Genomic DNA, 15,509 nt, shown 5'->3' on the forward strand with positions numbered 1-15,509 from the left:
TGGCACTGTATAATCCATGAACTCGAATCAGAAGTGCCCCCCCCCAGTGAAATCCCATCTCTGTAAGCATCTGCTGAGGCAGGAACGTGAACAGTGTGTGTGCATGCTGGCTTCAGGCATGCCTGTCACTGGACGAATGCCATCTCAGGCTGCGGGCACACCCAGCCTGTGGCGTGCAGAAGAACGCCCATTCTTTAAATATAAACAGTGACATGAACAGCATGTGTGGCAGGCAACATGATTCAAAGGGTTAATGTACCTACTGCAAACATCAGTAACTGAAGATGGCTGGGATCCGAGGGGCCATGTGGTCAAATCACGGCCATTGGAAGTGGAGTGGTTTCGAACAATGAGAACTGCGTAACTATTATCAGTAACTCGTTGATAGAGGCCGAAACTGGCAAGGCAAACCAGAAAGATACATCAGTGAGTTGAGCACCTACTGCAGTAGTCTAGGGTGAACCTGGAGGTCACGGGCAGGAACCATCGGTGCATGGGCTGAGCCTCTCCCCTCACGATTGTATAATATGAATAGCATTTAACTATACCACGTATGTGAGCGCGGCGTGACTTTACAGCCCCCGCTGGGAGAGTTTTAACTGTATATCTGAACTCGGCACTGCTTGCGATTTCCCAGCTCGCTCGCGTGGGTCGCCTTGTGCGCTCGAGGGAGACGAGGCTCGGGACGCACCCGACGCTCTGCCAGGTGAGAGTTGTCGCTGCCGCCGCCGCCGCTGTTGTTACCACTCCTGCCATGAGTCATCGCGTCCGCCTGCGCTAATCCTGCACTGGAACGCCAAAGATCCGCAGCCTCGCGGGATCCGGCATCTACCCCCAGGGCGCCCGGGCTGTGGTAAAAAAAAGGGTAAGTGGCTTCCCTTGCATCGAGCCCTCTCCTGCCAGGAGAAGTAGGGCATCGCCCCCACCCTTGCACCTTAAAAAGGTGGATAAATTGCACACCCCAGAAGGAACTTTTAGGTATGCGTATCGTCCTATTGTAAATACGCTGCGTTTTCTTTGTAATATTTAAAAACGGGTCGTTTCTATGTGAATTGAGTTGCGATGCTGCAAGCAGCGAGATGCGTCATGTCCCCCCACAGACTCTACAAAAAAATTAAGCCGTGGAATCCCCCCCCTCTGAGGTGTTGTCCTTTCCTATCGAGCCCTGCCTTCACCAAACACCCCACACTCCTCCCTCCAGAGACCCCCGCCCCCCAGCAGCTGTCCCTCTCAGACCGCACCAGTTGCCGCCATGGCAGAGGGAATCCCGAGCCGCGCGCCGGACATTTTTGATGGCATAGTCCCCTCTCGGGCGGCGGGGCTACAGCCGAAGCGCAGCGCGGGTGCAATATTGCGGGCGAACTACCCCGAGTTCCCCGCATTCCCAAGTCTCAGGTACTGCGTGTGCTGCTTCCCCCCGCGTTTCCCGGCTGGATGGTAGCGGCCGGGCGCTGCTGTGGGAGGCGGAGTGCGCTGGGAGGGATGTACAGGAGCTGCAGTGGGAGAGGAAGAGGCGGAGGGATGAGAGGCTGTCGCTGATTAGCAGGCCCGGAGGAGGGGCAGCAGCAGCGGCGGTGGACCCCGCGGTGTCATGGCCGGCTGAGGTCCCACCGGCACCTTCAGCCCCACCATGGCTGAGGATTACTGGGACACGCACGGACCGTCCGTCCCACAGCGCTGAGCACCGGGGGCCAGGGCACCGCAGGCCCCCCGCCCAGGGTAAGCAGCACAGCTCGGCCCCTCCCCCTTGTTTAAGCTCCCAGGAAAAGTAGCCAAAGAGTGGCCCCCGCCCCCCTCCTCCTAGCAACACAATCTGCAGGGTGCCCTCACTTATCAGAAGTATAGGGGGGGGAAATGAACCATATTGTTCATATAGCGCAACCCCATATAGCGCAACCCCCTCCATGTGCAGGGCGGACCCCCACCACAATGAGAAGATGTGGGTCACCACCAGCCTTCTTGCAGAGGAAACTGCACCCCTGGGAAAATGGACTTAGACAAATACACAGCTGATGGCCCCGGTACACGTTCAAAGCATGCTGCAGTTCTCCCACACCGTGCCAGGGTAGTACCCCACTACTGCAAGCCTATCCCACAACCTTCGAATTGGCTTACAGTGCGCTGCAGGGAGAAGACAGGTCTCCATGGTCAAGGGGGATATAGGAATCCGTAAAGTTAACTCTGGGAAAGGGCAAGCAACTAATAACCCCCTCGCCAGGGGCCCCATTACACCCACCCGGGGGAGCGGAAGGTGGCACGATTCCATCCAGTTGTTTATACCATTAATAACAACATCCCTTCCATCATGGCAGGGGTGTTGTCGCACTAATGCTGCCATGACCCTCCCCCCCATATGTTATCTGTGAATGACACGGGAATCTCCACACAAGGGCATCAGGTGTGCGGACACGCAGGCATCTTTGCCGACATCTATTGCAGCCTCACTGTAACTTTCCATCACAACCCACTACCATAGGTGTGTGTTGTAACCACTTCCGAAAAGGTCCGACGGGGGAAGCGACTTACTGTACAAAATACACGTTCATGTGGTTGATCATTTATGAGGCGGGGGAGCTTTTCTAGGAATGAATCAACTGCCCACTGGAGGGTGTTCCCGTGGGTTCCTAACCAGTGAAAGTGCCGCCTGGCGTAAAAGGAGACGGGATAGGGGGGGGAGAAGAGGGTTGGATAAGTAGTCTGGGAAGAATCTGGATCGATAGGAGTGAAGGGGGCGACATTGGAACAGCGAAGGTTACACCGTGATTGTACACGAAGTAAACACGTACACGGTATTGGGGGGCGGCAGTAGCGACTTAAAGAATTGGAGATTTGAAAGTGAGTCATGAGCATATGAGATGAGGGGGCGGATGCGCGAGAGATGGAGAAAGAGCTTCGATAATACCTCCACAGAGGAAGAGGAGGCGAGTGAGAGCAGAAGAGACTACCAACGGTGTGCGGGGATGTGTGCAGCGGAACGTTTGGGTCAGTATCTGGAAGCTTGCCCCCTGCAGCCGGGGAGGCTCGACGCACTGGGCCTTGTAATTCCCCCCCCGCCGCGGCTCCTCGAGTACCGGAGGCCCCCCTTCTGCTGTCGCTGGAGGGGGTGCATTAATCGGGGCTAGTGCAGGGGAGACTGGTTTGTTGTCTGCAGCCATGGGGTGGTCTGCAGCCATGGGGTGGTCTATCAGGGATGCCTGTGCGAGGGGGAGGACATTCCCTGTGATCCTCCAAGTCATTCTCTCTGACTCCTGCCAGCTGAGCTCTCCCAATTAGCAGTTAGGACACATGCGAGCACCCAGTGCACGCTGGGAACTGTAGTACTCGGTCGACACAAAGGGTCAGCGCTTCCCCACTGCTAGCCGGCTGCGTTGCAGGAAGATTGGGGTGAGATCTCCAATCGGCGCTGGCACCACCGGGGCGGGGGGGGTCTGCGTGCAGCAGTAAGACTGTGTGTCTCTCTGCATTGGGGAAAGTGACGAAGTGTGGTTGTTGGGCAACGCAGGGCACGCAAGAGGTGTGCTTTGTTTGTCCTGCGTTTGTGGTTTTCAGAACTTAAGAGAGCAGGGGGATTCCGAAGCCCGGGGTTCATGTTTATGGGGTCCCAGGCTCAGCTCTACCTGGGTGCTGCAAGCCCAGTCTCAAGTGAATTGGAAGAGCCGAAAATAAGGCTGCACGCAAATACCGAGGCTTAATGATACCGTTTTATTTGACTGTTTAGAAACGCAGTCGATGCTGCGGCTGGGGTCTGAACTGCATTGGAACTAAAGGGGTGTGCGTGGTATATTTCTGGAGTAAAAGGAGCTGATGCCGTGTAGGATGGATTGAGGGGCGTTGTCAGCGCTATATGCGGGTCTTAGTTCTGGAAGCAGGGGACGGGGCACTTAAATACCCATAGTTTATGTTGATGATGTTCAGTGTCAGAGCTGTGTTTGACTTTGGGGTGTTGCTAGGTCTTGAAAAAACCCGGTGCTACGCTTATGTCGGGACTCTGGTCTAGCTAGCTTTTTGGTTATAGCACCTGAGCTTCTACCCGGGGCTACAACCAAAGGACCCGGGGCTATAGCCCCCTCGCTCCGCCACCCACTAGCAGTAAACGTGGTAGGATGTCTGTACATCCTGGTACAGCGAGGGGAGACCTGGATTTCTATAAGAACGTTTTGACGGTGTGCTTATGATGTGTGCATGCCCGTTATTAACGCACACGAGAAACGCGCAGCGTTACTTTCTCCGTCATTTCGTTTATGCAAATGTTAAGCAGTATAGGTTGCGACATGGGATGGAACTATTTCAAAATAATCAGCACGCACATTACTCGCGAGCTGGTAGTATATATCTCTTCGAAGTCCCTTTCCCCTCCTCCGGGGTCACCATGATTGTAGGTGTGCACACCCTCACTGGCGAGGTAGTACCTCGCCCGTGCACAGTTGTGCTTTATCCCCTGCTTATCTTATGCCCAGTTTGTAGGCCGCACTCGACTGGTCAATGCGCAGTTCCAGGACCGTGTTTGGGACCCAGTGCGGCAATTGCAGGGAGTTCTGTGTTTAAGAGCGCCGCCCTACTTTTGGAATACGCGGGGTTGCTGTTGGGGAGAATCCAGGTGCCCTTGCACAGATGTGCGAGTCTTAGTAGCTGGGCTAGCAGTCCAGTCATTGTCTGAGTTGTGCTGGCAGAGCTCTGTGAAGCAGTGTACTACTAGACTGGCTTCTCGCGACACTACCTGTTCGCGCACCTGCAGACACCGTGGCTGCTCCGCTTTTACATCTAATACGTCCCCGTGGGGAGCCATAGGAAGCATCCATACTAGATGGCTAATTGGGAAAAAGACATGAATTGTTTTTGAACTCTTCCCCTGACCCACTGTCCTGATAAACATTTACATTCACTCAGTCACGCCTGGTTCCAAACCATATGCAATACTTGTTTCTTTTTAACGTTTATTCAAACGCAATGCTAGCCATTGGGTTAATGCGCCTTTTTTTCCACTTTGGTGTTGGGAGGCCTATCAAAATCCACAGCACTTTGTACTGGGTCCATTGGAAATCCGAAAACCGTGCGTTTATGCACAGTACATACTATACGTATGCATTGCTGAATATTTTAAATTCATAACATTTAAATGTAGCAATATATTCAGTGTGGAATATCCCATTTATTCAAAAACATGCTGATCATACTGTTCTAATTCTCTCCATACAATTGAACATTGTACAATTCTCTCTGGTAACAATTTTTTAAAAAAGTGATATTATTTTTGCTTCCTGTTTTAAGAAATATATATTTCAATTGTTAAAATCCGCTTCAAAAGCTTCTTTGAGAAACAAGATTACAGTGGGTTGGCAGAAAGGTCTGTCCCAAATGTATTAACTTAAGTTCTGGTTTTAGAGTTCCCGAAGCGAATGCTGGCCGGGTGCAGTGGATGCATTCTGAGCCCCAAAACGGGATTTAAGTGGGCTGGGTCCCAGACCTGGCACCCTAGCCACCCCAGAAGGTCCCAAACTCCACCCTGAGATTGGCGCGGCTAGTGGTAGCCAAAAGGTCCCCTCTTAGTTCACTGCTGTTCCCTGCCCTGCTGCTGTAGTCCCCTTGCTCATGCCAGCCTCAAGCACAACCAGGCTGTCTGTGAGGGTCGCATCAGAGGTACAAACAAAACAATGTCTATGTTAAATGGATTTGGTGAGCAGTGCAGAACTCAAGCCAGCCATTTAACATGTCTGTGTTTGTTTTGGATATTGAGGGAAACTGAAGGGGTGGCGGTACGGGGGATTTCTATATTGGGCCATCTTCTGAGGAGATGTGAAATTTGAGGCCAGGAGACTGCCATTTCGCCGTCACCAGATTACAAAAACTGTGATCCTGTGAAAATGATGTTCGCTCTGTGTGTCTCAATCCACCTGGTGAGTACTTCTGATCTGAAAGTACCAAGGCATGTGCATGAGGCGTTTGATTCCTCTCCCTTCTTGGAGCGCTACAAAGTAACTACAGTTTTGCAGCTGGCACCACACAAATCAACAATACTGTGCTACCTAGAGCCGCTGAGGGGTTACTCAAACTATGATCTCAATATGTGCCAGTCTCCTGACTTCTACTCTCATTTACAGATCGGGATTATGAGATGTTGGTGTGATTTTGGAAAAACATTCCAAGCTCTGCACATGCAGCAAGGTCGTAGCCGCAGATATCCTGAAGCTTTATTGTTTTGTATTGTATTTGCTTATTTATATAGCGCTCTTTCCCCGCTTGTGTGGCCTCAATGCGCTTTTTCCTCGGTTGTATCGCCCTTGGTGACTGTAGTCGATGTGGTTTGAAAATTCTAGGGAGTTTAGCTTAAGAGATGCATGTTGCCGTTGCCTTGGGTGGCTGGCAAGGCTCAACTAAGCAGCCCAAGAGAGGTCAGACACATGGATGGGTGCTGTATCCAAGCCCTCGAGGAATCTGTGACCTTCAGAGGTACTGTGGGACTTGGCATGACACCTTAACCACATCATTGTCGGCAATGCATGCTTGGGAATCAACACACATGGAGTCGCCTTATTGATTTTTGGGGAAGCTTTAGAAATGTAAGACAACTGGTATGCATACAGCGGTGGCGATGCATTCGGTGCAGCCTCCTTCTACAGCACTGTGACCTCTGGCTCTGCGGTTGCTCATGAGACAATGCACGTTTCATCTCTGGCTGGGTGGATTTAACTGAACAAAACCAAAAACATTAGCGTAATTCTCAGGCATGAACATTCTGCACCATGTTTGCACTTTATAGAAATCCGAATGTACCATCTGAGATCTGTCACACTCAAAAAATATGCAAAAATAGGAAAATGACTCTCGGGTAAATTCCATTTTTATGAGGAGAGCATCCCAAGAGGTACATAATCGGTCACCCCAACAAGTGCCCCACTTCACCAGCTCACGTGCGTTTTAGCATCGGATTCTACAGAATCTGACCGCCCTTTACCATTCCAGGGACAGTATTACAGTTTGTGGATTGGTAAAATGCCATGCAAGCCAACCTGGTACAAGCAAAATCAACTCCTGGCGTGTGTTTCACGCTTTCGCAATCATTGGAGTATAGATGGTGCAGGCATGAGCTGAGCTGCCAGAATACATGAAAGCAAATTGTTCTAAAGCATAAGGTGAGGCAAAAATAGGAACGGAATTCCAGGCAATCCCCCATTATATGTGGAGGGCATCCCAACACCCGCCGTCGTTTTGGCAGTTGAGCTTGGTTGGTAATTTACCAATAGAAAAGCTGCAAAACTGTGGCTGCAATTGTAAATGCGTGTGCTTTTCTGGCGTCCCTGATGGTATTTTACTAATCCAATGCTAAAAGATGTTTCCATTATGCAGGAATGTGAATGATGTGCCCTGCTTGGGAGGCGCTCCAGCTAAAGCTTGGTTTTCAGTTTTCCATAAATATAACCCAGATGATAGCTCGAGAATTAAATGTAGGCAGTTTTGAGCTTTATCTTAATCCATGATGCTCTGTTTAAAAGGGCACTGTCCACCTAAAAAATGCGGAAGTAACCGCCAGTCGCATCCTGAAACCCCCTCAACAGACGTGCAGACATTTTAGCTCGCCCCAAAAATGAGCCCTTCAGTTGGCTCCTTGAAGCAGCGTTGTTTTCCAGTACCTTGGGTGAGATCATGACTTCTGTTACAAAGTGCCAGTAGAAGAGTTGACTGGCCACGACGGTGACTTTGATCAGCTGTGTCCACCATGGCCGCTGCTAGAAAGTATAAATAATGAACTCGATTGCAGGAAACATATAGTGCAAGGATACAATTGTGAAATGGACTCATTCTTAATTAGCACACGGGTTTCCCCTCTTTTTCTTCTGTATTCCCATTTTCTCATTATTTTACTGTTTTTGTATGTTCCATTAATCTCTTCTTCCCTTCTCGCTGTTCCTTATTTCGTTCTTTCCTTTGCGTCCATTAATTCCTTGTCTATTCATGTTCTTCTTGCTCTCCTTTTCTTTGTCATACTTTACGCCCCCCTCCTTTCCTTGCCTCGCTGCTTTCTTTTCTTCTTCTCTTCTTTGAACTGATCAACAACACAAACTCCTCCACGTTCATCTTTCTTCAAGTTGCATTTTGTGCCATATCTATTGAACGACACTTTAGAAAATCTCAGACTTCAAACTAGCACTTTTACCAGTCTGTTTGATGTTGTTTTTAATGAATGATTAGTAGCCATATTTCTCATTCAATTTTAGTGATTTCTTCTGCGCCTAAGATAGCATCGTTTGTCGCTCTCTACCCTAGAATAACTTTTAGTATTGCATCTGCATGGTTCCTAATATACATGGCCCGTTTTTTTCACCCTTTAAGAGAATCTTTTTCCTATTCGTTACTCTGCCTTTTTACATCCAGCTTACATGGATGGAAGTAATTTAAAGATTTCATGGTAGGGTAGGTTCTCTGCTAAACGGCATATACGACCAGCCCTGAAACCGATGTCTGAAAAGACACTGTGGGAGTTTGGAAAACCGCTCCATTCACCTGCGTGTTGTTTTGTTTACATGTAAAAGGCATTAATAATGACATTTAAAATATCAGGTGACTACATTGATGAGGGCTCTTGAACACTTCAACAGGTTCACAAGATGTTGTAATTGTTCCCATTTGCATAAAACCCATCACAAATGTGATATTCCTTATTGCTTAGGGGAAGAAAGGACATGGATCTGTGGGTAATGAATAATAGAACATTATTTTGTTAGTGTGAACTGTTCAATATGCTACGTTCCCTTCAGATGTAATACTTCAAGCTGTTATCTTATCCTTGCTTGGAAAAGTGCAAAAGCTTTGCTACTAGTCATCGGAGCTGGTACATGATTGCTCTGATCATACTTGGACAGGTAGGATGGTCTACCCTTGTCTGTCTTTTAAACGTTTTTTAAAAATGTTTTATTTGTTTAGACCATGCCCAGTGTATAACAATTTTGCACACGCAACAAAAAGCCCTAACATTTGTCATTTTCAAATATGATGCAAAACTTCTGAACTGTACTCAAAATGGGCAAACATTGTAATTCCATCAATCTGCCACTCATTTTAATTTGTCTAATGCACAAATCGATGGTAATTTCTGATAGGGCCAGTGTTTCAAATGCCACATTTAATTTGAATTCAGAAAAAACCCTATAAAAGCTTGTTTTCAATCAGGAGGTACAATACTATCTATTACCGCCCAATCTCCATCACTCCTTTCCTGGGCAAACTCCTGGAGAATTGTTGGCTATCTCTCAGCTTTTCCTCCACACTGAATCTGTTGGTTGTCTCCATGACCACCAGTTTGGCTTTAGTGCATTTAGAGGCACAGAAGCTGCTCTTCTGAACACCTGTGAAGACGTGCTCTCAAACCTTGATTCTAACTCTTCCTCTGTCCTAATTCGCCTTGACCTCTCCTGCTTTCGATACGGTAAACAACAACATCCTGGTCTCCATGATACCCTGGGAATCACAGATCAGGCTCTGGCATGGCTAGCGTCCTTTCGCTCTGACCGTCCTTCACAAGTATGTATCTCTCTCTACTTGTGGTGTCCCCCAGGGATCCAATCTATTCCCTGGTTTTTCAATGTCAACATGGCCCATTTGGCCCAAAAGATCTCTGCCTTCACCTCCAACTTTCAGTGTTTTGCAGATAACGCACAGCTCTCCTTCAGGCTACCCTCGGCCTCTTCCTTGCTCATTCCTGACTGTCTGTACGCAATTCAGTCCTGGTGTGCTGCTAATGATCTCTGCCTCAATGCCAGTAAGACGGAGATCATCCTCATTGGGACCCCTGCTCCAGCTTGCCAACATATGGCCAGCCTCCCTTGGTCCTGTCCCCTCACCCACCAGTGAGGCAAAGAATCTGTGGGTCATCTTCGACTCCACTCTTTCCTTCTCTTCTCACATCTCGAACATGTGCAAAAAGTCCCACTACCAGCTGCGCCGCCTCTGAGGTATTCTACCTTTTCTTAGCCCCTCCCCCTACCACAGAGGCTCACCGTCTCCAGAGCCCTGGTTCTCGCCAGACTGGACTACTGCAACAGTCTTTCTCAATCTTCCTACCTCTACTCTCTGACGTCTTCAACTTATCCAGAACAGAACTGCAAGACTTATCCTTGGCCTCAAGCCCAGGGACTGCATCTCTCCAGGGCTGAAATCACTTCACTGGCTCCCTGTGGCTGCAAGAATCAAGTTCAAGTCTCTCTGCATAGTCCACACCGCTTTCTGGGGTCGGGGCCCTTACTATATACAAAGCTCTCTTCATAAATACTCTCCTTCTGGAGCCCTCCGCTCGGCCTCCTCCAATCCTCTGCGAGTGAGCAGTTTTTCCAACAGAGATTTGGGGGTTGATCCTTATCCTCTGCGGGTGCCTCCCTCTGAAACGGCCTCTCTCCGTCTCAAGCCAGACTTCCTTGAGTTCTAGAAACTCCTCAAGACCTTCTTCTTCTTTCTCCTTCTCCCTCTCCCCTGCTAGCCTCCTTCTCTTTTTCCCTTGCTTCCCTCCTTCTTTCTCTTCCCCATCCTACTCAGTTTGCTGACTGGTCGCCTGGTGCACCTCCAGAGCCTCACAGGTCCCAGGCTCTCCCGACAGACCTGCACTTGTCTCCCGGCCTCTGCACTCTGCTTCACACTACTGCACTTGGAATATGTTCCATGAGAGGGGCAACCACTCTGCAATTAACACAGGCCCCTAATGGACTGTGCACACTTGTTCCCCTCCCATTTCCTGTCTGCGCACTTGCACGTCCTAGTACGGTTGTTTGTTCTGTGTGTAATTTTCCCTTTCCCCCAATCTTTGTCACACACTTACACTAGTGGATATGCCACTGGCCTAATATGCTAGTTATTGTCTTCAAGGCCTAAAAATGACGACGTTATTCCCTTGTTCCCTTCCCTCCTTGAAGCGCTTTGAAGCACTTCACTTGTGTATATGCACTTTACAAATACACAATTATAATTACCCATTAGACTGCACACATGAGAATCCCTTCAAAATGTTCAGCACGTAGGAGCTCCAGGTGCCCACTAGTTGAGACATGGAACAAGAGATTGGAGGGCAAAAGAGACAAGAGTGGGAGGGAAACGGGTGGATATATGGCGGGGAGATTGACACAAAGTACAATGACGGTAGGGATGAAAGGTGGAAGGAAAGGCAAGTAGATGGAAGAGGGAGAGGGGGACGGAATCAGGGAAATACTCCAAGTATCATGGGTGGCAGAACATATTGAATGAAGGTGAAGAATAAAAGATGGAAATATCACGACTGAAAAGAGGAAATTAAAGTATGAAATGATGGGAAGTAATGATGCTTACAAGAAAATATGCAATGAAGGAATATGATAGAGTGCAGCAACGATGGAGAGAGGAAAGACAATGACGGTATGATGAGAACATGGAAGGATTGAGTGAAATAAAAGGGAAAGTGGCATAATGGAACAATACAATGAAAGATCAAAAGCAATCTGCAAAAATATGAAAAATGGAAAGATGGACTGAATGAAAGAACATTGGATGATGACATGAAAAGAAACCTAGAAAAGGGGTAAAAACAAATTTCATTTAAAGACAAGCGAAGAGATGCTTAAAAAAAACACTTCAAAACCACATTCTGCACATGGTAGGTGCAAATTAGCTCATTTCATAATGGCTTTGTAGCACTTCATGTTCCCGGCAGTCCTTGATGATTTGTAAAGGCAGCCATGCCAGAAAGTGCCCTGTGGTGGCCAGTCTACTCTTGATATTTTGCAGCAGAAACATGACCTCATCTAGTGGGAACGGTGGCTGCCTCCACGACCCAATTTGAAGCCTAATTTCTGAAGCGTTACATTTTGTACAAGTCTATTTGTTTCCTCTCGATGGTGCCACTGCTTATTAAGTCAGTGTTTTAGAGGTTCATATCGCCTCCCTATGCTGATGCTTTTTAACAATGTTTTAAAATTGTGAAAAATGTGTAGGCGGCCTACATACGACGGTTGCCTGTCCCACGTTCAGTATCAAGGGGCGCTGTGGATGATCCATCCGACTGGTTGGTTTGGTTGTCTCTGGTAAGGCTGTTGATTGGTTTAAAATTACTGTGGATGACCGAACAAAACCAATCAAGCTAGGAGTACACTACTGCTTAATCTTCACTGTTAGTGGTGGGGTAACGGGAGGGTTCAGCTGTCTCCTCCTCACCCACGTATTGGGTGCCTTTTGATCGTCCATGACAAGTCTGTGGGCGACATTGACTATGTTTTTTGTGTGGCCTGGGGGGAAATCCCTAATATTGTCTTAAATGGCAAGCTGTAGTCCGAGTTGGGGGCGAGGGGGACTAATGGTGCGATGTAGCACTACAGAGCTTTTCTACTTCCCAGCAGAGCTCGATGGCACTATTAGAGGGTTTGTTTAGTGGTGCAGCTGGTGGAAGCAGCGGAATTACTGTTCTGCACAATAGTTCATCATTGTGCCGTTTTATATCTCTAAAATTATGGGGGAGTTTTGCCGGGGTTCCACGTCATTGATTACAAGTCGGGAAGCACCCTCCAAATGAGGGAGGTTTTGGTGAATTTATCGTGAAGTGAAGGTTTAAATATAGCGAAAGTTTCTAGTCTGGGGTTGAAAGATTGGTTTCTATAAATGGGATGGAAAAAGCTTTTGAAATTCAACACAATATTTAGTTAGAATTTAGTTAAGAGAAGTCTCTAATAATCCCCAAGTATAAATGTTTGGAGGATGGGTTTTTTTTTGTTAGTGTTTTGGGGGTGAGGGGTGTTGTTTAAATGATACTGTATTGTGCATTGGATTAAAATGATTACCTGCCTTAATTTAACTACATGCTGTGCCTGAGCATAACTGATTATGCATATTCATCGGGCAGAATTGTTCTCTGTTGCATAAAGCCCCAGCCTAATTTACCTCGGGGATGGTAGTTGCGAAAATAAGAACTTCCCAATCAAAGTATGTAATATTCTTCTTAATTGACACTAAGCACAGTCATGCTGTGGCAGATGCTGGGTTGGCTTGTACAAGTTTTGGCCCTCTTTTTCTGCCAAACACCATCATCACAAACCGCCGTAAACCGTGCCAGTGATGCTGCAGAGCTGTGTTGTGATCTGTAGTGATGGAGGAGGCCTAGGAAAGCAGTAGCGGAGTAACAGATCCCTTCAAAAGTTGCAGTGGCCCATAGTGAGTCAACGGGCTGTGTTAATATGTGAAGCCTGAAATGCCTGTGGTGGTGGCACATCCATATGTAAAAGACCAGGGATTTTGCTGCAAAGCTCTGAGGTGAAGGCACCCCTTTTTCAATCCCCACTGAAGGACCAATATGTGCTATGGATGTGACAGTGCTCTCCATGGAATACCAGAAGCATGCAGTCCCTCTGACTATCTGGAGAACTGGTTCCGAAAGGATAATCTTGGGTATCGAAAATCTCATCGGCTGTTGACCAGAAAGAAGTAAAGCGTCTGAGGGTAATATTATATCTAAAGATGAATTCACATATAGAAAAACTGCTTCAGAAAGTCCCTCGTTTCAGCGTGGCTATGTCAACTCGCCCGCCTCCCATCAGAGTGCCGGTCCACCATGTAGCTTCACTGCGGTGTGTAATGGTGCTAATTGTATCGTCTTTGTCCAACACGCAGCCCAAATTTCACTGGAAAACGAGGCCTGGCCATGACCCATCTGGCAATGGCACACCTTCAGCACCATTGCTTGACTATTGTTAACTTGTAACTTTTTGCCCAACATATTTTGAAACACCAAGTCTGAAAGATTTCTCACCAAAAACATGCTGGCTCTCTCCTAGGAAATAATGGGGTGTTCTTCCTTTCCGTCTTTCTCTCTGTTTTGCTCTCCTCTCTGGAGCACGTATATATGCATTGGTTTCCATCGGAAGCCAACTCCCTACTTTTACTTACTCCCTGCTTCTCCTACTCCAGATCTAAATGCCACTGCTGCCAGTTACTTGCTCTTAGACGAGCCAGTTCCCCTCTGGTGGTATTCCTATTGTTGAGGCAACACGATGAAGCCTGCTTCTTGGTAGGGATAGTAAGGTTTTGCTTTGGGATCCTTGGCTATGAAGTACAGATCTTGGATAAGTGTCTGGTGAAAAAGTCCTTGGGTATACACCTCGGGCACCTGCTGGAGCCAGATCATCTAACGTTTGCACCAGTGCAAAGAAAGGATGCAAATACGTTATGCACCATGTTTGCTTATTGTATAATAGAGAATGTTATGTTAAATTAAAGGTTCTTATACTGTTTTCTTGTGCCTGCGTGGTTTCTTGGCGCTCTGGCGGATCTGTAAAGCAAGGCGGCAAATGTAAGGCGGTTTGACTTTTTTGTACTTTGTTTGCACTGTGAACTAAAAGGAAACATATTTTTTGCATTAAACCTATAGCACAATTTTCACGTTGGAAGAGTAGAGTATTTAAATTAAAAAAGAAAAGAATTCCGTATGGATTAAACCCACAAACTGATTTTTCTTTTGTTAATTTGCCCGGTTGGCCCAAAACGTTATGCACAAGGGTCCTGGTCCCATCTAAATATGTATCAAGCTCGATATGCTCTATTCATTTTCACACTTGCAAAAAAACCGGGTAAAACCATTTAATCCCACTGCAGAAGTCTTAAGTGGTATGGGTTGGGGAAAAACCTGTTGCCACCAGTTTTGCTGCTTGGGTAATATGTAATGAAGTAACGTGCACTCGTGCATTTTTAAACATTTTTTTAGCGCTATTGCAAACGTTAGATCTGCCCCCTGATTTTCTAGCCTTCGCCCGAAAAATGCTACACAAAAACCAAGTCAGGTGCATCTCCTAATGAAACACAAGCAAATACTGATGTATCCACAAACGCAACCTAGTTCTCTATGGGACAGTCGCTGTTGGACACTTCAAAGTGCCCGCTTGACTCCTAAAGTGGATTACTCTGCTTGAGCTCTGCACTAGGGCTCCTGTGCATACCATATGCAGCATAGCACAGCGGCCGTCCTGCTGCCCGACTTTAGGCCAGAGGGTGGACCATTCAGGTTGATCGTTTTTGAGATCAACACTGGTAGATTTAGTGTTCTAGACCTGGATTGCAAATTGTGGTAAACGCCATGTAAATTGGTTTTAATTGGAGGGACAGTGTGCTTCTGAAATTCTTGCAAGCCTGGGTCTAAATTCTCTGCTAAACATATTCATTGTCAATGGTTGTCTGGCTTAGTGCTGAAGGCAGTAGGACTGCGTCCGGACCTCCCAACCGTTCTACCTCCAGCAAAGAACTTGGTCCATTCAATCGTATTGTGCATTATTATGAAGCACTACCTGTCAAAATCAAAAATACACAATCCACAATATAAAAGTCACACAACGCAATTAGAAATATGTTGGCCCTGCAGCAATAAAATGCATTAATTAGCAAGAACTATAACATGCAACTGCAATACCACAGTCATCCCTGAGGGCTTTAATCTGCAAAAAAAGAGCTGCAGGGGAAATGCTGTATGTTCTGCAGACTGTTCCCGTGCCAACCATGCTGCTGCTTCTATGGCC

At 47.4% G+C, this 15,509-nt stretch overlaps 1 protein-coding gene across 5 annotated transcripts in view; it reads left to right on the forward strand.

Annotated features, from left to right (window-relative positions):
• Positions 1-843: 843 nt before the first annotated feature.
• LOC138569439 (cyclin-dependent kinase 16-like) overlaps positions 844-15,509 on the forward strand; it is a 381,119-nt gene continuing 366,453 nt past the window's right edge. For 2 of the 5 annotated variants that reach the window (XM_069647409.1, XM_069647412.1), the window contains exon 1: positions 2,853-2,982. In XM_069647409.1, coding sequence (XP_069503510.1) covers positions 2,856-2,982 — 127 coding nt within the window. In that variant the 5' untranslated portion in view covers positions 2,853-2,855. Of the gene's footprint in view, positions 866-1,232; positions 1,396-1,472; positions 1,720-2,852; positions 2,983-15,509 lie in introns of those variants that run through there. The other 3 variants (XM_069647411.1, XM_069647410.1, XM_069647413.1) reach the window with 3 other exon arrangements.

The sequence above is a fragment of the Ambystoma mexicanum genome, chromosome 2q, assembly GCF_040938575.1.
Source record: "Ambystoma mexicanum isolate Mex_15411 chromosome 2q, UKY_AmexF1_1, whole genome shotgun sequence".
Classification (NCBI taxonomy): Eukaryota; Metazoa; Chordata; class Amphibia; order Caudata; family Ambystomatidae; genus Ambystoma; species Ambystoma mexicanum.